General features: G+C 27.5%; 1 protein-coding gene across 1 annotated transcript in view; it reads right to left on the reverse strand.

The window, feature by feature from the left end:
* Positions 1-201: 201 nt before the first annotated feature.
* Positions 202-26,607, reverse strand: part of foxo (forkhead box, sub-group O) — a 57,591-nt gene continuing 31,185 nt past the window's right edge. The window contains exons 2-7 of the mRNA XM_011504884.1: positions 2,567-2,691; positions 2,279-2,473; positions 2,075-2,190; positions 1,699-1,931; positions 912-1,244; positions 202-535 (exon numbers count right to left, since the gene is read on the reverse strand). Of these exons, the coding sequence (XP_011503186.1) occupies positions 278-535; positions 912-1,244; positions 1,699-1,931; positions 2,075-2,190; positions 2,279-2,473; positions 2,567-2,691 (1,260 nt within the window). The 3' untranslated portion in view covers positions 202-277. The remainder of the gene's footprint in view (positions 536-911; positions 1,245-1,698; positions 1,932-2,074; positions 2,191-2,278; positions 2,474-2,566; positions 2,692-26,607) is intronic.

Genomic DNA, 26,607 nt, shown 5'->3' on the forward strand with positions numbered 1-26,607 from the left:
AGGAACTCTGAAAGCAAGAATAGAATATATTTTTCAACCTTCTCCAGACCCTTAATTTAAAATATAGAATATAGCGAAAGCATTACAATAAATCAATAATCATCAATTGAAATAAGCGAGGATGAATATTTGTTGAGAACATCATTAGTCGAGTAAATACGAAACCAAATAAAAGTGGTGATAAAGTATGGTTACCGGCAGGCCTTAATCTGGCTAAGTCGTACGATGTTGGCTGCTCGCTCGACAAGGGCGGTGTCGAGGGCAGTGGAAACCACTGCTAGTGAACCCAAGAAGGTGACGCCGCCGGAGTGGCAGCGTTAGTTGATGCGTAGACAGCTGCGGCAGAGGCAGCATTGTTTGCAACTCCAGCTACGTTGCTCGTCGCTACCTGGTGCGTTGTTTCTGCTAGTTGCTCAATCGCCCCAACGCACTCGGATGTTGGGACACCACCGGTGCCTCCCACCCCTAGACCCATCGAACTCTGCTGGAAGTTTATATCAAGAGTCCCATTTATCAAAAGCTCGTGCTTTATTACCTGTGAACACACGAATGTTTACCTTCGTTACTTTTTTCTCTTGCTAACCGAGGGATAACTGGGACGCCCTCAATTCTATCATTGGAATGTCGCTTGCAATTTCTTTTAGTTTTTTATATTAATAATAATTATATCATTCCTTGTATACGTCCATCTACCCTTTACAATTGTTATACGAATCTCGGCTCATTTTCATTACTCATTAGAATAATTTTTGCACTGACAAGATAGATGTTACTCAATTGCAAATGACTTTGTACAAGTAATGTATAAGCGTTTAAATCTGTATAGGCTAGCAATAATAATTTCATAATTTCTTCAATGTATTTGTTGATTATCAATATTAAAACCAAAAAAAATATTTTGTAGGTCTTACTTCATCGATATCACAATCAAAGCCGTGCAATGTTTCAATATTGATGTTTAGATCATCGAGCAGAGCAGTATTATTAAGTGCCCCCATCAATTGCCCCATCATTGTGCTGGGAATAGGCGACTCGGGTGAACTGCTTCCACTTGGCACCTGGGGCTGTACCTGAGCAGTCGGTGTCTGTTGCTGAGAATGAGGCTGCTGATGCGATTTCTGTTGATCCGGCTGCTGCTGTTGCATGAGGTACTGATGGATTGTTTGTTGCTGACTGGATAACGATGGACTTGGTTCCCTCTGCTGATACGATGGTGATATGTTCGATACAAGATTGATGTTTTGCTGCAGCAATTATTCAAATAAATTTTCATGAAAATAAGATCTCATGATCACTTCGAATATTTATATATAATATCTAAATAAATTTTCAATTAGGGTACGAGAAATAAATAATAATTAATAATGGAAAATAATAAATTCCACAATTAATTGAAATCAATTTATATAGGAAACGATTTAAATTAAGATCAACAAATATGAGATATAAATACAAATATTTATAGAAATATCTAACAAAAGAATATTTTTATTTTTATCTTAAAATTTTATGCCTCCATTCAACAATTAAAATATCTCATAATGAAAATTTTAAAACCTTTTTATCAATAAACAAATATAATTGAATATATTTTATGGTATATGACAATAATGATATATTGATATATACTGACTAGCCATTAAAATAAATAGTAAAGTAATAAGAATAAATGTAAAGGGATTTACATAAAGAACTAACCATTTGGCAAGCACAAGGTTGCAAACGGTGCAGCGAACATCTGGTCGAATTTGTTGGCTGTGAAGTTGGTGGCAATCCATATGACGAAGAAGCAGTTCTTAGAGTATTGCTTCTTTGATATTGAGCTTCAAAGTAGGAAGGCGGAGGACCGGATTGTTGCTGATGGCTCGATGGCGACGTCTGGTATATTTGATAGGCTGGGACGAGCTTCATCGTTTCTGCCAGACTCCCAGCTACAAGTACCATTAAAATCATTCTAATTATTATTTGGATCAAGATTATTATGAGACGAATTTCGTAAAAAAAAAAGTTCATTAGGTTGTATACGACTGGATTTAAAAGTTTAGTGCGATTGCAAATAAAGACAATGACTTACCAAGTTGCTCCGGGCTATAGGAAGAAGCGTAATTTGTTGTCCACTCGGGTTCACCAAGAACGGCTGGTATAGGACTCAATCTTCCGCAGGACGAAGCATTACTCGAGGCTCGAGGGCTAGATAAATAAAAGAAAGATTGGGCTTTACCAAGCGTGGCAAATCTCAATGAAAATCTAAAGAAGTGATAATGTCGCTAGAACGTACCGAAAATCTGGTGATAACTGGAAGTTGCTGGTGGGATGTAAGGGACTGTCAGGGAATAGGTCAAGACCTTCGCTGACACTGCTACTTGGACTGGGCGTCGCATCTGCCTGCAAGTTTCCATTTCTCAATGCCTCCACCTTCTTCTTTACTCGACCGCGTCGCTTCTCAAATTTACTTGTCTCCATTGACGTTGCTCTATGCAATAAACATTTTCCGTCAATATAAAGAGCACATTATTATCCAAATTTAAATCCGCATATTATTAAATATTATATGCAATCATATTACCTTCGTCGAGCCGACTTTCCTGGCTTTGCGTCAGGGTTGATCATCCACCAAGAACTTTTACCGGTCCCTTCATTTTGTACCCGCATGAAGCGATTGTGTAATGATAAATTGTGTCGGATTGAATTCTGAAACAATATACGAATACATACACACACACACACACATACAAAAAATATATATATATATGCATATATATTCGCATATACATATACATACATACATTAATTTTTGTTGATAACAGATAATAAATCGTTACACTACTTTATAATATTTGCCCAATGTTCAAGAAAAATCAACCAAAATATTTGAAATCTTAGTTTTATCTTTTTTATAATTTGTTCTTGGATTTTTTTTATTAAGTGAATAAAATACAAAACAGAGTGTGAAAAAATATATAAACAATTTTATATAAAATACTACAAGATTATTAATATTTATAATCATTATTTAATACTTATCTATACGATTTCTATACATCGGCGGATATATACTTGCACACGTAAGTGTGCACGTAAATGTAGAGCTATAAATTTAAATGTTATTCCTATTTTCTCTCAGATTACTTAAAAATTGTAAAAATTTTACAGATTCCTTGAATGCTGTATTGTCTTTATAATACTATGAAGAATAAGATATCGTAATAATTGAAATAAATATGTCCATTGAGTCAATTGATAAAGTAGAACTGCATTAATAAAGTAGAATATCTACGCGAGGAAGATGCTTGAAGTATACGAAAAAAAAATTAATTAGAAGATGAGTTAAGCTTTAATTGGTTTTAGATATTTTTTTACCTTTTTTTCATTCTTTAGTTCAAATATAACTTTTTACTCTGAATAAGCTTTAAAAAACAATTGCGATAATCCAGATCGCGCACGCACACATGCAGTGGAACAAGGGCTACAAAGCCAAATATATGTAAATATAATAGATCACTTTCATGGTTACATGGTTCCACGGCAATCATAAAGTGGACAACGAGAAAAAGGCGATTGACCGTTCGCTCGCTAAGTTTTAACTACTATTCTACATTCCCGTTGCCAATTATTGCAAAAGTTGCTTTTCTTAATACTGCCAAAAACCTACAAATTAATTTTTTTCAAAACTCACAACAATTTCTACATTTTTATCAATCACATAAATTCATAATACTTAAAAATGATTTTTTTTTAATTATCATTAATCTAATTAAATATTATAGTTCACAAAAGTTATGAAAACTTCATATTATTACAAAAAGTGTCATTTTAATATTGAACGTTCTATTTTAAAATAAATTAAAAAACTGAATATAAAATATATTTATTAGAATTTTGTATTTAATATATTTATTCAATATGTTAAATCTCTTTTTTATTAGAACATTGATAATTTCATTAGAAATAGATTATTTTTAGACTATAACTATTTGAAAGAAAATAGTCTCTCTTAATTTAAATTGATAGGCGGAAAGTATCTACTGATATTATTGAAAAAATTAACTCTATCATTATTAATAAGTCCTGCTTGTAGTAAACATTTTATTAGTTGATATTTTAGACTTAATAATTAGATATTACAACTAATATTAGGCGATTATTTTTAAAATATACGTATTTTTAATAAATATTTCTTCTTTTCAAAACTTTCAAATACTACATGACATATTATAAAATCTCAGACATTTCAATTTATACAATAAATACGATAATATTAAAATTATAATGTTAATCGTATAAATTAAAAAACATAACATATAAGATATCAATGAAGAAATTTCGAAATATTTTTACATAAAGTTTATATAATAATTCAAATATAGTTGTGAAATATAGTTAAAATATAGTTTTCTAGAAAAAATAATAATTTTGAGACTGTAGGAATTTGAACTTTTAATCAAAATATGATGATCTACATTACCGGAAGTTTTTATTAGAAAATTCTATTAATATTCAGTCACATAACAAATGATTACTTTTTAAATTTGATTTATTAAAATTTTGATTTGTCAGCATGTATTCATATTTGAATAATTGCAACAAACAAAATTTTAACCTATTACAATTTAATGCGAATAATTTGTGTACATATTTAGTCTAGTTACATATATTTATCAAACAATGAACGAAAAAAGGGTACAAAATTTTAATACTTATGATTAATAATTCATTTCTAATCCCAAATTAATAGCATTAAAGCAATATAAAACTTATTCTTTAAAATTAAATTGTTAGAAATTTACAAAATATTTATATGTTCTGTATTACCTCCTCGGTTGTTTCTAAATTTAACGCTAAACTTTGTAAACCTTATCTTTGATTTTATGAAAGATACTTCAATTTATATGAATTTATAAAAATACATCAAATTACATTATAAATATTTTATTATCTAACATCGAACATATAAGATAGTGCAAGATTTAGCATTACAGCCATGATACTACAAAAAAAATAGGAGAGAAATGTTGATAGATAGTAGAAAAAACAGAAAGTTTTGAGTTTCTTCTTTTGAGAATACATAACACTATTTATTAATATTAATTTATACTTTTTTCAATAATTTATATAGTCAAATTAAACTCTAAATTTACGAAACAGACAACTCACTTTTAAATTATTCTTTAAAATTATATATCTAGTTCTGAATGGTTATATCATCATTAATGTGTATTTTCGGCAATTATCAAATATGCATAAAATATATAAAATTCAAAAGTTTGGTTTTATAAATATGAAACAATGTAAATATCTCTATAACTATCTGCAATTTTATTTTTAATAACAAAGAAACGAAAAAGATTTTTGGAAGTTTTATAACCTTAAATACACTATTGGACGTAATGAATGTTCACTGATTATTTAAATAAAATGGCACAGAAGTAGATGGCGCTACCTTATTAATGCAAGATTTAGTTATCATTGAGTACGATAACAATATTTAATTTCACATTTATATAATAAACTAGATTCTAATTACAATACCGAATTAATTTTTCTTCGTGATTCGGACAAATTTTATTCAAATAAATAAAATACAATCTTCATATTATGTATTTATATTTTTTAAAAATATATAAATTTATGATAATTTTATATTTATTGAAATAGTTATACAAATATTATTTAGCATTATACAGATAAATTAGTCAGTCCATCTGTACGTAAATAATTTTTTCTTTTTGATGTTCAATTAAAATTAATTCACTAAAAATCTTCATTATTTATTATCACTTATATTCTTTTAATTGCAGTAACTAATTATGTTCTGCACTTGTTATGATTCTTCTGAGATGCATTTTTTTAACTCATTATTTTATTAAAAGGTCGATCTTGATAAAATGCAACGAAGTATAAAAATTCTAAAATTAAAACATTTGTTTATATTTTACAAATTTTTTAATATATATATATGCATATATATATATATATATATGTGTGTGTGTGTGTGTATGTATGCTGTATATAAATAGCGTTATATTGTATTTTTAACATTAATTTAGAAAAACAGCTTATTTTTATTTTAATTTTTTTTTTAAATTTTAATTCAGAATAAATTTTAAGAATATCTGATGCATATTTTAAATGCTTAATATTGTAAAATAAAAATTTGCATTAAAAATTAATTTGCTTGAAAAAATAAAAATCTATACTATTTACTTGGTTGGGATAATCAAATTATTACTATTTATATAAAAGTATGTATGTAAAAATATTACAAAAATAAAACTGTACCCTGGACTTTAAAGATAAGCAATATCTAAGTTCAAGAACATTAATTTTTACTACTTAGTTTTTTTTATAATTTATTAAATTGTAAAACTTTGTACTAATCTGTACTTTCAAATATACTATTTTTTTATTATAACAAAATTAATTTTTCTCAATTATAAAAATATTTGTAATTATTATTATAATTAATATTAAAATATATTGACCATAATATTGCCAGCTATTTTAAATGAATATCAAAGAATTCATTATGCTATAGAACAAGGGAATTAATGTTTAAACGGCTGAGGAATTTAAAACTTAAAAAACTATGCAGATACGTTGATTTAATATCTTCAATCACTCTAAAAATTACCATTTATAAAATTCATATTAAAACAATACTACAATCTGAATGCTAAAAATGATCTTATTCAGAATAGGTAATTAATTGTTCAAATAAAAAAAATTATTATTAATGTTAAATATTTATGAGAATTTCAATATGTTTATTCCATTGATAATTTATGGATTGTTTCAAATATAATATTAAAAATAAACTCATCTAATCAAATTATTATTATTATGATATATTATTATATATATGCAATTAAAATTTCCATAAATTTATTGTAAAATCTAATTTAGTATCTAAAACCTATTATTTTGACATTAATATTTCAATTTCATACTTTAAAAGTATTTATTTAACAATCCTTAATAATATAGAATTAAAACTCAATAGGATATAAATTTTTTGATGAAAATATACATAAATAAGACCGTATATTTTAGATTAATATTTTTATGCAAAAAATTAAATTTAAAAACGAATACTCAATATATATATAGAGGATTTTAGTGTTGTCAAAATAATAAAAATTGACCGCAATAATAAACCTTTATCGCATAACGATTATCATGTTTTTTTTTGTAACACGGAAGGAAGTGGAAAGTCTATATGTTAACTCATAATAGACATGTACTAACACGAATATCTACGGACGTGGTTTTTGTCTTCTCATCATAGACCGCATCCTATGTTCGTACAGATTGTCCGTCTGAGCTAGCGGGCTTATCATTTTTCGCATCACATCGTTACTATTTTATTAATAACATATTTTAATTCTTCCTTTATATTTTACTTTATCGTAAATATAATTTAATTTTCATCTCATTCATATATTAATTTACAGGAAGAGTTCTCTTCGTATTTGTATTAGTTTAATAAGAAAATAATTTATGTAGGATTATAAACATTTTATTTAAGATATGCGTAATGACAGAAATTTATTTGTGTTGATTGATTGTAAAACTGGAGGAAATTTTAGTAAAATAATTAATATGTATAGATCATGAAGAAAATGGTTTTTATATTTTTGCTAAGAAAGAGATTGCAGAAAAGTTGTCAATGAAAATTACGTGACAACTACTCGCTGAATGTGCCACCATACTTAATTAATTTTCCAGTCGGTATAATCATCATTACTATATTAACTCTGCAATAGCTTGGATATCTAATACTATATAAGCTCGTTGAGCTTTAATGTATGCATCATGGCATTCGTTAATGTACTTAATCATCTCAATTTTTTTCTTTTTCTAATTTTTTTCTCGTTTCTTGTACGTGAAACGATTAAGAAGTCGAACGTTTACAATCAGTTCGCACAGCGATGACCAACGGCAATAACAAATTAAAAATTTTTTCAATTAAAGCATTTTAAATAAAAGAACTGCTAATATTTCTATCATCAGTTTGGCTGCTAGCCTCAAGTTATAAAAAGCTTGTGGAATTCATTGGAAAGCTCAAAAAAAACTCCCACACAAATGACATTACAGTAGATTTAAGAGTAGAATAAAGGTCAATAGGCTAATTTTGAACTTTCCTTGAATATACATTCTGCTGATTTATATTTTACTTCAACATAAATCTATCCATTATTTGTTCAAATTTAGCATATTTGCTTAGAATTTATATTCAAATATTATGACAAAATAGCAAATTAAAAACTCTTATGAATTTTCTTGAATTTCGTCAATTGGAGCTATCTTATGTTTTAATTGATTATAGGACTTTGTGAATATCATTCTACTATTAACAATTAAATCACGAAAGATAAATGAAAATTAATAGAACGGACAAATATTCATAAATATCTAGGTAAGATATCGAAAAGTATAATGCATAATTGATAGATGTTCAAGTAATACCACTACAATAAAAAAGATGAATACATGAGTCAAAATTCGTATAAGATTGCAACTATCTTTTGAATGTTGAATTCTAGGTAAAAAGATGCCGAAACTAAGGAACACATTATGTACATATAAGAACCTCGTCTTTTCAAAAACTAGTAATGTATCCAATTATAATACTAAAGCGTCAAAAGTAAGTGTAATGACGTAATTTAACTGCGGATGGGAGTACGTTTTACATTGACGTTGATAAAAGTCACGATGTGCAACTCACAAATCTAGTTCTAACTCTGATAATCGTCAATATCAGTTCCGCTCATAAACGATCTTTGGTGTTAAGCATCGAAGCAGATTTAAAATGTTTTAGAACATCTAGATGTATTAATCATATTTTCGCGTAGGTCAGGATTTACAAGTGACAAAGCTTACACAGCACATCTATTTTTAATGAAGAGTATTAATTCTCGTTTTTTAAAAACTATCGCGAATGTGCTTAGTTCCCGAAATTGAAACGGAAAATTCCTATCAACTCTTAAACGATTAATTGCCGATAACTTAATTTTTCTTTCTAATATTATATAAATCGCAGGGAATAATTTTTAAAAAGCTGGCAGTGGATTTAGAGAGATAAAATTGTAGAGTTATAAAACTGAAACCTCGATTAAAGTATTCTCCTTTCTAAATATATTTGGCTATTTATTATTATTTTTGTTGTTGTTGTCAATTTAAATCTTTTTTTTTTGCATACATATTATGGTAATAATTTGTAAAAATGAAAGATTTTGAAAATTCATTTTACATAATTAAACAACACTTATAAAAAAGTTGTCGAATTTTTTAAAATGTATTTTAAATCTTTTAAAGTGATAGTGTAAATAAAATTACTATAAAATTAACATTGAGGTTAGATTATATAAACTGAATATGCACTAAAAATCAAAGCAGGCGTCGATTTTTTGATGATTTTATATAATAACTTCGCCTCGATATCGCAACTATTTCTGGCTCATATATATATAATATTTCCGAAAATAAATTAATAAAATTAAATTGCATCAGAAGCAAATGAGAATATATTATTAAAATAAAATTATTAATGATAAATTCAATTTTAGGAATACTTTATATTTTCCTTACATTTCCATTGATCACTCTTCGCTAGATAAGATTGCAGAATGCCTATAATCGTACAAGAATCTCAAATTGCGCAAGCAATGAAATTGATAATAATATCTATATAAAAAGAAGCCGTACTATCGTGTTTTAGAGGCGTACAGAATTTGTCTTTCTTAAATCTCCAATTTTATTAAAAAGAGAAGACCTTAAAGGTACTGCAATAAATAGTTATGAAATTTAGTGACTTTTTAAAATATTACTGTCTTCAATATACGAATTATATTTCCATGTGATTTTCATAAACTTGCAAGTTGTTACCAAAATTTTTAATACAGTTCATAGCCTTATTTATTTCAACCCTTAGCTTTCAATAATGATAGAATATAGTATAAATAAACATTCGTAAACTGTGTTAGACAATTATTGATATATGTAATTTAATCTATGTAAAATGAAATAATAAAAGTTAAATTATTTGATTTCAAAACAATACAACGTCTAAAATATCAATCACGAATTTTTTCGAACATTCTACTTTTAATTTAAAATAAAATATAAATCAGGAAAATCAATTTTCAAAAATCAAGTCTACAGATCATAACTACCTTATTAGTTCGTCAGTAATCATAAAGACGATGAGCACTTTAAGAATAAACACTGAAAGTACATAAAAACTTTGGCCGACACAAATATATTTAATCAGGAGCAATTAAAAATATAGAATTATTTTCTTATTATAAATTATAAAATTAAGCTCGTATTTCAGTACGAAAAAATGGTGGCCTGAAAGCGAAATAAATTAATTACAAACTATACTGTACTGCTTAATTGGTGATAGGGCTCATCATACGATGTTTTATCTACACTGTACTCGAGAGTGGGTATCTTTGATACGAAAGTGCAAGTCACTTAAGCATATTGAAAAATCCCACATACACAAGGAGATAGTATTTTTGCTCTTACCGCGACCGATCCATGAAAGGGTGGAAGTATATCTTTGGGTGCGTATGCACCCAGAGGTAAGTAAACGGAACGATGCTGTTGGTCGGGGTGGCCGAGAATGACAAAGGAAAAGAGTGCGGTGCGGAGGTGGCCAGGCGTTGCGACGCCGCGAGAGTGCCCGAAGCATCCATCATAGCTCTCGTGAATTGCCAATCCTTGAACCGAGGCTGGAGATATACATTCGACAAACATGAGAAATTGGAAAGGAAGAGAGGAGCAAGCCACCCGATAGATTCAACGAAATCCGAGTCTCGAAGCTAGAAAAATGTACAAACTCACCCACCAACTCTCGGCTCGCACAAATCAAATCAGTACCTTTTCATCATTCACCCTTTCGCCAGCCACTAAATTAAAATGAGTACAAACTCACTTTTCTGGAAACTTCTAAGGTTGTCCTTCTTTTTAATTAGTATTTTATAGGAAAGATGTGTTTGTCTATATCGTAACCAAATGCGGTCATATATGGTTACAATGCTTCGCTTCAATAATGCAAATTTGAGGGACTATAATTACAGATTATGTTGTAATTTCATGCAGTTTGAGAATATGCAAAATGAATGTGTCTTTAATTAAACATTTTCCTTGTCGGAATCAATTATTGTTACTGTTACTTTATTTAAATGATTTAAAAAATAAATATTTAAAAATTAAGATATTTATAATGAATTTTAATATTTAATGCATTTCATGAACTACGCATGCCGAAAATGTTTCAGAAATAAAAAATTTAAAAGAAAATTACGTGTGGCTTTGGAAAATCTTGATAACATCTGTTATTAAATTAAATATAGTAAATTTTTATTAATATCTTTAAATTCTAAATTTTTATCAAAAATATTTTGATATCGAAATCTACCATATATATGAATGTCAACTGAAATAGATTTATTTGACATTTATATATACTTTTTGCTTATTAATTATTGCAGAGATAATAAAATTGATAACCAAACGAAGTTGTAAAATCTAATATTTCGTACAGATTTAATGTACCATCATTAAGTATCCTTAAAAAAGCAACTTTAAAAAATTTTCAAAAATAATCTAACGTACAAAATTTATATATCTCAATAAATCTAAACGAAAAAATCATAGTAAAGATGCAATAATTTTACGTATATATAAATGAAAATTTTTTGAATAACAATAATAAGATGTGAAATATGAGTTAAAATTATAAATTAAATCATAAATGAAAATAAAATAAACAAAATTCAATCCAAATAAAATTGATCAACAATCATAATTTTTAATATTTCTCCGCGCACATTTAAAAAATGCTCATGATTTCATCGAACGATTAATATCTGAGTTAGTTGAGATAGTTGAAGATCAATATATATCGTGAATCGTGAAAATGTGTATATGTTTTTATAAGCTATATTTCTGATAAAATGTATATCTTCGAAATAATAATTATTGGGAAAAATTAAGAATGATTGATATTTTTTAAATAAAATTCAGTCAATTTTTGCGCATATTTTCTATCGCATTCAAAGATTGAATATTCCATTCTAATTAACTGATGAAATGAGAATAAAGATAATGAACAAGACAAAATGATCAAGCATTTAAAAAATCAGTTAAAAAGTTATAACGATGACATTTTTAATCAGCCACATGTTTTTTTTATTGATTAAGTTTCGAAATTTTATTGTATAAGTAGAATATATTATAACAACCTTCTTATTCTAAAATACCGAGAAATTTATAAATATCAAAAAAAATAAAAATGGTTATATTTAATCAGAATACAAAATAATCTACCTTACCACAAGCCTACTACAGTAATAAATACATTCCTTATATTACGATATCTTTTTCTTGAGCAGTTTATGTGATATAAACGACTACATTCAAGTAATTCATTTTTAAGCCAACAATTTTACAAAGACAAACTATATTGTAAATAGATTTTATTTATACGAACACCTGTTTTAAAGAATTAAAATTTAAGAATGTTATAATAAATCCCGTAAAATTCTTTATATTATTAATTATTACATTAAATAAAAAGAATGAATTTGTTTATTATGTATACAGAATATAAGACCATTTACTACATAACACAAAGCATATACTTGTATCCCCGATTAATAGTAGATCATTTTTTGTGTGTTATTTAATATTTTACAAATATTCCAAACGTTTTTAATACTATAAATTGTAAAATTATTGATAAGATAGTTAAAACACTATTATGAATAATTAGTTATTAAAAAACAAACTTTTTTTGGATTCTTATTCCAATTTTTTTTCTTTATTGATTATTTTGCATCTAATAGTTAATTTAATTAACATGATACATTAAATTTTCACTCTTGAGATTATCTAAATTATATTTCTCATAAATTTAAATATTGATTCTAACCAATTATTAATGTAAGATCAATGCAGTAACTCGTTCAATGAACGTTCGATTGTGTATAAATAAACTGTAAAATATTTGAGCTTTTAAGTTTTTAAATATTTTCAGTTACGTTATAGAAAATGTTAATTATTCTCATAAAAATAATCTAATAGGCATCTAATTAGAATTTATTTATTTAATCTTATACAGATATTTGCAAATTCTAAAGTTAATTTATATTTTCTCAATATATCGAGAATTGCTAATAACAAATTATTAAAAAAATTTTATGATTGATATGTAAAAAATTCAGTACATAGAACGAAAATATTCTTTAAGACATTATTATAATAATAGTAATGAACAAAATGCTATTGAAAAAATTAGTAATAAACTTAATGATTGTAAGAATAATGTAGTGAGTATATTTACGAAAAACATTGGCGGACATTGCATTTATAATAGATAATTTACTTATTAAATAAAATTCATAACTCTTAAAAAAGCAGATAATCCACAAAACTGTGGTCCTAATAAAGAAAAAAGTTAATTCTCAAATGAACAAATTTTGACAGATGCCTAGCATATTTCAAATATATTTACAATTGTGGTCTCTTACAGGCCTCCGTATCTTCAGTTGCTCGTACTGAACAATGGCTTAGATCATTGAGAAGAGTAAACACTATATTTTTTATAAATATATTATATTATAAACAATAATTGAAATTCGTTATATGTTTATGATATAAAAAAAAGCTCATAATGAGCTAATTCTCGGGGAATAGGTCAGAATGATAGGTGCGAATATGCACTAAAACGCATGAATTTTAAAATAAAAAAATGTAACTCAGGCGGCTGAAGGAGGCGTGAATTAGTAAGGATTAACTATAATTTTAGCGTCGGAATGGCCATACCATTGTCTACGCGCGCATTTTCAGCCTGTATCGTACATCATCCAAATTGAATTCTCAAATTTAGCATTAGGCAATTGTACATTTTTACTTTGATATAGTCCAATTTCTTGAAATCCGTTCCAACAAGCCTTTTACATTTACTAATCGTATACAGATATGTTGGAGGAGAGGAATTTGAACCGTTTTTTAATATCCACATGGTCGAGCCATTGTCGACGAATTTTACGTGGATATTCCATTGCATTACATCACTATTTTTTCTCACCCATACATCTGGTCAAGATATTTATCATACAGACGAAAAGGTAAAAAGTTTTAAAAAATAATAAAAAAAATATGAAAATATGATAACAGTTTACAATATCAAAAAATTTTCAAAAAAATTATTTTCCATCTATTTGAAATTTATAGTAACTTATTTTCAATTTTAGTCTTTAAAATTTGATTTTTATTTCTATTTCAGCTCTAATAAACGCATTTCATAGCAAAAACTCATAGTTTATTTTATAGATTTTAGTTTTAAAATAATGTGCATAATGAGTGCTAAACGTGATCACGAATATATATCCACTGAAAATTGCATGTAGACGATAATGTAATGAAGAAAAAAAAACGTTTTCATTTCTTGTTATATCAGTCGTACAAGTTTTGTTCTTTTTTATCGGTTAAAAACTCCGCACAATCATTTGAAATTTAGAGCAAGTAATTTTTAGACTGATATGAATATTACGCGAAACGACTATGTAATATTAAACTTTTAACACTAACCACGTATATTGAAACAAAACTACTTTGGCATATAGAAAATATATGTTTTGCGAAGAAAATGGATGTAACCAATTCGTAGAGTTAAACGGAGTTAGAAATAGCCAATAGATATGTATTCAACAGAATTTGGAAAGTTCACTTATAGATATTACCTTTACAAATGAACAAAAGTTAATCTTGTTATGCATTGGAGCTTACGTCTAAAGGTGGAAAGCCGTATTTTTTAAAGAAATGTATCATGCATTCAGCTAGTCGAATTTTTGAAATCTGCCAGAGCAGAAAGGAGAGACACATTTCCATAACGCCTTAATAGTGTCGGCGCCAAAAGTAGATGATATTGCTCGTAAGTAAGGAGAGACAAAGAAAGTGCGATAGAGAGCGAGAGAGTATAGCGGAGGCAAATAAATCGAGGCTCCCTTTTACAGTAGAAAAAAAACACACCAAAATTCTCCAATTTGTAATCCGGAGCGCGTGTATACAAACAAATGTATATGTGCTCACGCATACGAGAAAAAAATGAGAGAGAGAAAGACTCTTCGAAATACTTTATCCCGATCCTAAGGACGCGCTGGAGTCCGATCAACCGTGAGCGAATATCATCAATTTATTATGTATATAAGCGCACCAGTGCAAGCTCTTATCAACTAACGATCTCTCCTCCCAATTCTTTTCTTCTTTCAGAATAAGCAGCATGGGAAATTGCAGAGCGAGCACTTACACTAAAAAAAGTACAAAAAGAACATGAGGGAGCAAGACAGAGGAGAATGTAATCGATAGATAGAGTTTCTCGCGTACAACTTTTGCAAACGAGAGGAAGCCGAGCAAGAGAGAAAGCAAAAGTCGCTTTGGAAAGTCGCGAAAACGTAAAACTCGAGCAGACATTCCGCAAGAGAGCGGCGCTGAGTAGCGTGGTCTACAAAAAACTCGAAGGTGGAAGAAGGAAGAAGTCAATGAGGGGAAGGAAAAGGAAGATGTAGGTGCGCACACCCCACCACTTCTCCATTCTTCCGCCCTCGTACGATCACAGACTCTAAGAGAAAGTCGGGAAAGGCTGCGAGTCGAGGGAAGAAAAATGATCCATTAATCTGAAACCCAAAGTCTGGTGGCGCCTGGCGTCGCGGCGACGGCAGTGCCACGATGGCGCCGGCTACCCTCCACCACTTGACGCTCAAGCGCGCACAACCCCCCTAACTTAGTTCCCACTAACCCTCCTCCTTTAAACGACCAACCACCCCCACAACTCTATCTACCTTTTTGTAACTTCTATAACTCTTTCTTACTCCTTGAATGTATCCACCTCTCCCACCACTTTTTCTACCCATCCGAACCTTTTAAAACCCTTTTTCCAAGGACTACATTACTCAGACCTCATTTCAATTACCATTTTACTTAATTACTGTACCAATGATATTTCTTAGGATTGGTATTTTTGTTTTAAAGATATATGTCAATCCAGTTTTTAAATTTTGTGTGTAAAGACTTCTGCTTAATTTTATTTATTCTGAATTTTCATACTTTTCTCATAGTTGTCATGAATAATTTTCCAGACTCTCTGTCTCCTGCTCATCATTCTTAATTCTTTGATTGAAATTCAAAATTAAAAAAAAAGTATATTATTACATAAAGAAAACAATTGGACGCTTCACTGATTACTTTTTTCATATTAAGAATATTTGTATAAGTAAAAGCTAATTACGTTAGATTTTTTATAGTATAGTGGGCAGTTGTTCAAATTTTCTTACATCTTATCCAGTTTCGTCAAAAATATTTTTTTGAATTTTGAAATTTCTGTTCGTTAATCAGTTTATTTATTATAATTATTATTTTGAATTTAAACCAATTTTATTTGACACGTGTAAATACGTAATAATAAATATATTATATAATAAACTTCATAAAATTTTCACTTTTAACTATCTAAAATAATAAATCAATTTTTTATAAAAATCTGTATTTATTAAAAATTCATTGTAAACAATTATATAGAGTGCAAATTACGATGTAATTGTACAACGGTTCGACTGTCACGTTGACTTAAATATCAAACATGTTTACTATTAAAATACGTTGGTTCGCGCTAAAGTATAGATAAGCCGACTATAAATAAGCCATTTTAATTTTTAAAAATATCAAATTCAGTAAATATTAAAGAGATAAATACTTTCATATTTAAATTGCATACACATATTTGCAAATAAATTTCATTGCTCCCATGTAACGCATCGAAAGATATTTGACTTCAATTATTTTCTTTGGTTATTTTTTTTTAAGCATCTGCATAAATATTACTCTACACTTACCAAGAATGACGCCGATTAAAGAAGTAAAATATTATGTACCTGAAATAGAAAGAAATTCAATTTAATATATTTGTCAATAATGAATCTTAAAAATTTGATTCAAGATAATTTACTCAATACTACGTACAAGATAATAGGTTCAAAAACTATTCGTTATAATATATAAAAATAATGTTGCAAATCAGGGAAAGATATCGTAACAATATAATTTGAACTATTGACAATAAGTAAAATAATTATATGGAATAAGGATATAAGTTATTTTTTTACTGAAACAAAAATTCATCCGAAAACCTTTCGTGCTGTGAACAATATGAGCGTAAAATGTAGGGAACTCATAATTTCAGGCGCAAAAGATGCATAAGTATGAGTCTTAAAGTTGAAGAAGTTAGAAAGGAGCTGCTTGTAGCATGGAAAACGAGAGCCAGAACTATAAGGGAAAGCATTGTCAAACAGAATAAAGAAGATGGTTCGTTCGACTATTTGTGGCACGCCATTACACCTAAGTGTTTTCGTAATATCCTAGTCGGTTTTTCCTTTTAACTTACTTTTCCAACATATATCCGGCGACTCAACAAGATTCTTTTAACGATGTATGTACACACTCTCTTACTCACAGCCGTCTTTTAGCTTCATCTATTCTATTTCACTAAGGCGCATACATAGACTTTCTATCCATTTTATGTATCTCAACTCTACGATTATCCAATCTTCAAAAAATAGTAGTTTTCAATTAAAATGAAGAATATTTCATAAATTGTTTGTAGTGGAGTTAGTGGTCTGTATCTCAAAAATAAATATAAGGTAAGGTAAAAAGTGTATTTCCAATATTGTAAACACAAAAGTCATCGAAGAATCAGAAAGAGTGCATGTTGAGACTTCTTAACTAGCATGAAATTAGCCTAAACTCTAATTGAGTATACATTTTAAAACGAATGTTAATGACGTATGTAGAGAAGGTGGAGTCAATATAAGATATGACTTTCCATTACAACAATAATGTTTAATTGAAATTACATTGAATAATTGAAATTAAATTGAAATTACATTGAATAATTGAAATTAAATTGAAATTACAATAAATTCTTCGTATGGTGAATGTAATTTGCGCGTGTCCTTGAACAAAGAGTAATTAATAATTTTAATAATTTGACAGCATCTATTTCGTACGTAAAATCAAATGAAAATTTTGATATTGCAGTATTCTCAAGTGAACCAAATTATAATTATGTATTTACATAAAACTAATAATATTAAGCTTTCAAATGCAATGTGTCATAATATAATTAAAATATCATCTTATTAAAAACAAATTATCTATAAAATAATTATCTATCCAATAAAAAAAATTAATACATTTTAATTACGCAAACACAGGAATAATTATTTAGAACAACCTAAGATTTAAAAGAATTAATAAGAATCATATTAAATTTTCAAGGACAGTCAATTTATCTAAAAGTGATTCGATTTAAACATAATAGTCTTCAAAAATTGCGTGAGAACAACTAAACTATCCGAAAGATGAATACAATATCATTAGTATGAATTTATATTAAAATACTTTTTGCACACAAGTGATCATTTCTACTTCAAATTATAATATAGTAAAGTAAAGACAGAAAAGAAGTTGAAAGTAATTACCTATCAGTTGGCAACCTAACTAAATTTTTAATAGTATATAACTTAGAAAATGATATTAATATTCTTATCTGATTTGAAAAACAGTAAATAAGTTTACCCTTAAACTTTTGTATAATAATACACTTTAAAGGCCCTCTTTTAGCTAAAAATATGACTTCGTTCGATAAAAATATATTTTCCAGAGTATTATCTAAATTAATGTTTATAAAATTTATTTACAAATAAATCTTTTGTGATAAGTAAGAATTATAAATAATAAAGCGTCTGTAATTTCTTTATTCTTTTTCATATGTACCGTAATTTCGTAAGCATTACTAACTAATAATAATCTTCTTTTTTTTTTTTTAAATATTATAAATCATTTTAATCTCTTAATTATTCTCTACATTGATATATATTTCACACAATATGCAGAAAATCTCGTTAGAATACAAATTTAAAACATTGATTATAGATAGTTAAAACATTAACTAAAATAGTTGTTCAAATAATTCTATTTCCATAAGATAATATAACAATATGTTTATATTCTTGTACAATAATCATTTTATAAAAAGATTTCAGCCAAAAAAACTGGTATTGTAAACTAACAAAATTTAAATGACAATAAAAAATTTTAAAAATATAAATGTATATTTTGTATAGAAATTTCGCCTAATTAGTTACATAAATTACAGATGCATATATCTAATAACCATAATGCAACTGTTAGCCTATGTATTGCATTAGTGCCATATATTACATTTATATATTAGATTAGTCATTGTTTGTCAAATACTTCAATGTTTAGAATAAAGTTCATAGTTTATAGATATTAAAACTCCTCCGGAGAATAGTAAAATTTCTTGTCCAACAAACTTAGAAAATAAGCTCGACCATACGTATTGATATAATTATTTATTTATTAAATAACAATTTTAAAAAATTATTATTTTAAATCAATGCTTGGTTATAGCTGCAATAGAATACATTTTTTAGTCTATGCAATTGTGAAGTTATAATGGATATTTATTTTTATATCAGCTTTATTTTAAAAATACATAAAATAGCCTTATTTAAATTATCTACATTAAATATTTTATAAAAATTTTTAAAAAATTAAGCATTTAGAATATTTAATAAGCCATGAAATATATACTGATTAAATGTAACTAAAAGATTTGAAAGAGTAAACGTAATAATTCATTACAAACTATTCATTTGAATTGTATGATCATTTATTCAACCTAGAGTTGTAAATGAACAATTGTCATTATTTAAATCTAAATAAACCTTTAAAATTTTTATTGACACAAATAACAAAACTTTCATACAATATATATAAAAGCATACACAATGAGTAAACTGTATTTTTTATTTGAGAATATAAAACTTGTTTTTTTACACGTTCAATATTAAACAATACTTTATTGTATCAGTTTTCACTAAACATTAGCAATTACAAATTAAAGGTCTTATACATTAAGAAATTCTATTTCCATTCAGTTTAAATAATTTTTCAAACCGAAGTGTGTATAAAACCTTTTTTTAATAAAGAAATAATTCGAATTGAATATTGTTTTCGTTTGAATATTAAAAAATTTAGTATATTATACAATTTTTTAATTAATCTGATAGTGTATTAGTTATAAGATTTAGGTGTGTACAAATATCGTGAAACCTTTTATAAAATGTATGATAAATCTTTACTTAAAATATAAATTAAGCTTTGTGTTCTATTTAAATGTTATTTATAGAATCAAAAAGTATTGCCTGATAAATTTATTATACTTCCTCTTAAAAACGGTACATTAAAAAAAAAAAAATTAAATGACAACACTTACCAATAATATCTAATAAATATGAAATATTATTTTATTTTATCAAGAGAAATATTTCTACAAAATGACAGATATAATAATAATAATAGTCTGTGCAATTTGGATGAAAAAAGATTACTACTGATATTACGATTTAATTTTATGACTATCACTTTTATGAAATAAGAATTTACTTCGAATTAGTAATTTACTCTAAATGATTTAGTATAAAGTTAATAAATTATATAATAACTACGATTCCCCGTTCTTAAAGTTGGGAAGTGCACTTGTTATATTTAGCTTTCTTCTGCACACGTTTTAGAACCGCAATATGTAATACACAAAACATATAATTTTATTATTCTATACAATAGGATAAATTTGCTGTATTTAAATAATTTCAACACATAATACTACTCAATTATACAATATTTTACAATTCAAAAATTTATAAATTAAAATTTAATCAAAATAAATATAATACAATGTCTTCGATAAAGAAGACAAAGAATCTTAAATAATTCTATAGGAGCCGACTACATGTAGGCGAGTACGAATTCAATACGTCCCAGCTAATATTACATGCGTTGAAATGCTTGCTTAAGTGCATACATAAGGTTAAAATTATTTCCTCTCTCTCTCTCTCTTTCTCTCCCTCCTTCCTTCCCTCATTTATCGCCCTGTCTTTCTAGTTTCTCTCGTCGCTCTCTTTCTTTCAAACTTTCTCTTCTCTTGTGAATTTGCGAGTTGGTAGTAGTTTGACCCCAGCTAAGGCGCAATTGATCTCAATTATATTCCCCTTGATGCTGCCGGAACCTTTGCCCCCCCCCTCCGTCCCATTTGTGCTCTTTGCTCATATACTCTCTCCCCTCTCTATCTTTGCCATTTTCTCTCTACAATTTCAGTGCCACATTGTATATCTGTTTTTCTCATAACAGTACTTACATTTTTGCATCTTCATACGATCACGCGTGCTATTATGCTCAAGCTTATTTTAAAGTACTTTAATACACTCGGCTCAAACCAGAATATTTTTAAATCACGATGTCGTTTCGACGACATTATGCTTGCTAAATTTTTAATCTTATTATTCTCCATCTATTTTTTTTCCTCCTACTTTTTCTATTATTAACCTTCTTCTTTTTTAACAAATTTTCGTTGAATTTTATCTTATTTACGTAAGAGCAAACGAGGGCCAAAAAAGAAACGAAACAGACTGGTTCATCATATATATTAATCGGAGTTCCATAAAAAGGAAAGAAGATTTGTAATAGCTAATAAAGTCTTTAAGAAACCCGTACATAGTGAATCAAGTTTAATAATATATTAACAATATATTAACAATATATTAAAAATATTAACAATATAGTTAATATAGTTTATCAACAAATAAATCAAAGAAATTTTTTACGTCTAGTTGTACTGTGAAACGTATCGAAGTGTAAGATAAAAAAAAAGATAAATAGGAAGTTTGCATAAATGGAATGAAATGGGATAGGATAGGAGGAGAACGTAAATACGAAATACGAAGCAGGAATTTATAAGGGCGTCTTGTTCAGGCCCACATGTTGAATTAGGCAGTGAGAAACGCCAAAAGAGCTCAGTTCGATAAATCCACCTGTACGCCGTTAATACATCGTACATTTATTATTAAACATAATGATTATTCTCACTCGCTTTATATATCTTTCTCTAAATTAATCGTATTATTTCGATACATTATTCGGTCAAAACCACTATCGATATCTCGATTATTTTACATACTATAAAACAGCTCACATAAAAGCAACTGATCTCTATTATATCCCATCTCGGTTTCTCCTTTTTTCAAATTGTTAAAATAAATACATAAGTTATTAACCACAACGCTGTACTGTTGTAAAATTACCTAAAAAAAACAAATAAGATAGAAAAGTTTTTTGTTCTATCTCTTTTTTATTATTATTTTACTAAACAATCGAACGATATTTTAAAACTTTCAAAATTAATGCAATGTGAAAATTACATTGAATTCCATTTGATAAGAAAAACGTGCTCTGCTTGTGATTATACGTACGAGTCGACAATATTTTTTGCAGCAACCACGAGGAAAACTATAAAAATAGTGATAGCATAGCTCAAACTATAAGACGCGAATTTTTGAGAATTATGCGTAGTTTTCAACAGTACTAGGTCTAGTTCGTGTAATCGATTAAAGTTACGAGCTATCATAAGCTAAAGTATGAATTCACGAATCTTATCGGTCATACTTTTGCTTTTAATAAATCGCTTAGACAGAAACAAATCTTTATTTACGTTATTTACGTTAAAACGCACGGAATAAAATCGATACGAACGTTGTGAAATCTATAAAATAGATGAACGGAAACATGCTACGATCGATTAATTTAGAAGGACAGCTGCAGCAGAATACGTAACGTTTCCCAACAATATAATGAAACTAAACCTCTAAGTCTGCAAATTACGTGACCACACTGGATTTCATTTTCTCTCGACACTCTGACGCTTACTCACTGCTTTTATCGTGCTCTGATTTCCCAACAGATCTTTGACAAAAATATCACTGTCAAAGCATCCGAACTATTTTTATATACACGTGTTTGGGCTACGTGTATGCATGTGTGTTTAATCGGAACTCGACCTTTGGTTGATCATTCTTTAATTTTGAGTAATAACTTGTATCAACTTTTCCATCTGTCCAATAGATAAAATTATAAATAGAAAACACAATATCGATCGAATAGAAAATACATCCATTAAAAAGTAGTATATTTCTATAATTTTCATACAGTATCAATATTAAGAAAATAAATTCTATGATTATAATAAATTTGATGAAAATAAAGATTGAAGTTAAACTCAATAGCATCGATAAAATACGAAATAATAGAATGACAATGATCTCTAGGTAAAACCAGGATCGAAGTTAAATATTTGGATTTTCAGATCATATGAAAACCCTGGCGACAAAAACCAATGGAATCATATACTGCATTAGTTTCAAATAGTTTAGAAAAATATTATTTTTTTTCTAATTGTAATTTTATGCAAGTTACTACCAAAATGTAGTCAATGTTTATGTATTCATTTTCAAATCTCAATATGAGTTAAAGTTAATGTCTAAATTAAAAAAAATTAATTTAACTATGTAAAGGAAGATAGAAGCGATGGACATCGTAACAAAAAGAAAAAAAGTTATACATATCGAAAGAATATTTTTCAAATAGTCATAAATGAAAAGACCGAGATGAAGCGCAAAGTGAGTGAGAAAATAAGTAACGCGAGAAGAAAGTGAGAGGTCACGAGGGCACAAGTTGCTAGGCAGCACACCTCTCAATACCAAGGCTTCTTACATTTCTAACTCATACAAGAGATTAACTATCTACATATCATTATTAAGTCTTATCTATCTCTCGTCCACCCACCCGCCCCTCTATCCATTACCATTATTTGATCCATAATAAATTATTCTTTATATTTGACATTGTTTAGGAATCTTCATCAGGCCAATAAAAACAAACAAAGTATTAAATATTAAAGCAGAAAATTAAAACTTCCTAAAATAAATTACCAAAAAACAAATCAAATCGTAACAAGAAATTTGGATATGAATGAGAATAGCGATTGAACTAATTATACAAAATCTAAATAAATTAGTATTTTGAAAAATTTTCTTTATTTCCTAAACTTATTATTCGCATTTTTTTTATTATACCCATAATCTCCGTAAAATTTGTCACCTCAAAATCTATATAGACATATTTTTCACGTATCAATTTTGTATCAGCCCAATTGTCTTTCTTTTTTTTTGTCTTTTACATTTTTATTTCCTAATGAAATTCGTTAAAAGGATACCAATAAAATTTTCTTCTGTGATTAAATAAAAGACGTACTATGTTAAATATTTCACTGTTACATTTATATACAAATATTAAAAACAAAATAGTTTGTAGTTTTTCATAAAAATATCAGTAAAGAAACAAAAGGTTTAAAGTATTTATTAGCACTATAGTGTTATTAATATTCCATATTTTTCTGTATACGGTCTATATTTACATATTCTGTTTAATAAAAAACTAAGTAAAAATCGTTAAACTGACTAAAATACAGAGTAACGCGACAACTAATTCTTACATACGTGACTACATAAAATGTATCACTAAATAAAGTGCAAACTATAAACCCATGCATAAAAAAAAGTCTAGAAATCAAAAAATGGATATAATGAATGATCAAGAATGTATTAATTATTAATAATACAAGAAGCAATATATGAAGAAAATTAAGGGACAAATTTAGTGATTAAATTAGAATCATACAAAAATATGTAAAGTAGCATAAACAACGAGATATTCTTAATTGGAATCGCATTGCTTTTCAAGCTTGGTTGGTAATTTTTAACCCACTTATTTCATTATTGCGACCCGTAGTTGAATCCCATCAATACCTTCTCTAAGCAACTAAAAAAGTATTTTTTCTTCAAACCCCGGTTGCTTTATATTCTATGAAATTTCTATTTTCTTTAGCGAGCCTCTTAAGACCTCGAAACGAGTTTCTAGCTTTTCAAATATCTGAGCTTGTTATTAGCTGTAACGACTTTCCATTAATTCATAAGCTCTCCATTTATTACGAAAGGTAACATAAGGGTTTCCTGAATATTTTAGAATGTGTGAGTAAGGATGACACCAAGGCCTTAAAAATAAAAATTATTGTAATTGATAGTGAAAAAAAGATAATTAAAGCAGAAAAATATCATTGAAGCATAAGTACTTAGAAGAAGCAGCATTCACTATAAAAATATTCTCTGAAGTTGCAGAGATAGCTACAAACTGCAGCTACGGCGTTGGCATTAAGTTAATAATAAAGAATTGCAAGGCAAAAGTTACGCGTAATGCTGACCGAAAAAATACAAAAATAGCAGGCATGCCATCAACCAGTACTGACGTATTCAGGGTCGATTTATTTATTGAAAGGTCATTCCTCTTATTAGAGTTCTTGTATTTTTATGTTTACTGCTTAGCTCCTCGCAATGGTATATTCGTTTTATGAGTTCCTCATCTATGTCCTAATTGATGAAACTAAGACCGTCTGAGAACGAATTTGCACATACTACATGAGAAAACATGCAACGTTCATCGTCGCTCATTTTCTAATCTCATACGTTCCAATATAACTTGGGAAATCAAAGGATAATATTAACATAAATAACATCTAGAATTTCCGTCTTTTTAACACCATTCAATCGATATATACATGCTAATTGTCATTACATAGAATTTTTTAAATGAAAACCTAATAAAACTTTTAATGCTTAATCCCTAAAACTTGTCAATTTCTGATCTTGTTATTAAAAAATAATTGTTTTAATATATTATCACTAAAATATCTTATTTACACCTTTATCAGTCTGAGTTTCAAAATTCTTTTCTTTGAATGACATTAAGCATGTATTGATAGGTAATATGCTAATTAAATTATTTTTATAATGAATAATTAAAACCTCAGGTATATAAATGTCTATTAATATAAGGTATAAATAAATATAAAATACATGGAGATATCGATTTTTGCGGAATAGTATATCTAAAAAATTATGCAAATAGAAAAAAGAAAAATTTAACAAATGTTTTAACAATTTTGAATGAATTTTATTTAATATTAAATTTTATTATATTATATAATAATATTATATTATATTATACTATTTATATAGTTAGTACGGTTAGTAAGGTAAAACATCGAATATTTCCCGAGTTTTTGTTCCGTTTAAAATGACAAAAATGTAATTAAAATCTTATTTTATGAGACTATAAAATTCAATAAAATAAATTTATATACTTTTTCCGCCGTATTCTTTAATATAACTTTAATATAATTTGAATTAATGTCGACGATTTGCTACTTACTTTAGCATTATTTATTGTTATGTATTGTTATTTGACGTGTCTGTAGTACACATTAGTAGTTTAAGACTATTTATGAATTATGTTCAAAGAATCGTTTTATCAAGAAATTAGTAACTGGATCGGAGGGTAGGCAAATACCAAGCACTATTGCAATAATCGCAATTCTTAAATTAATAAGAATTGATAAATGTCAATGTACGAATGCATTCGCATCTAGGCGAAATCCCGTGTTTTCTCTTTCTATATAACATCTGGATAATGGAATCAATACACTCTCACAAATTAGTCGAAATTTGTACCATTTATCAAAAAGGCTCGATATTCACAAGTACTGTAAGAATAATACAATAAATACAC

This window comes from Ceratosolen solmsi, unplaced genomic scaffold (genome assembly GCF_000503995.2).
Source record: "Ceratosolen solmsi marchali unplaced genomic scaffold, CerSol_1.0 scaffold4, whole genome shotgun sequence".
NCBI classification, from domain to species: domain Eukaryota; kingdom Metazoa; phylum Arthropoda; class Insecta; order Hymenoptera; family Agaonidae; genus Ceratosolen; species Ceratosolen solmsi.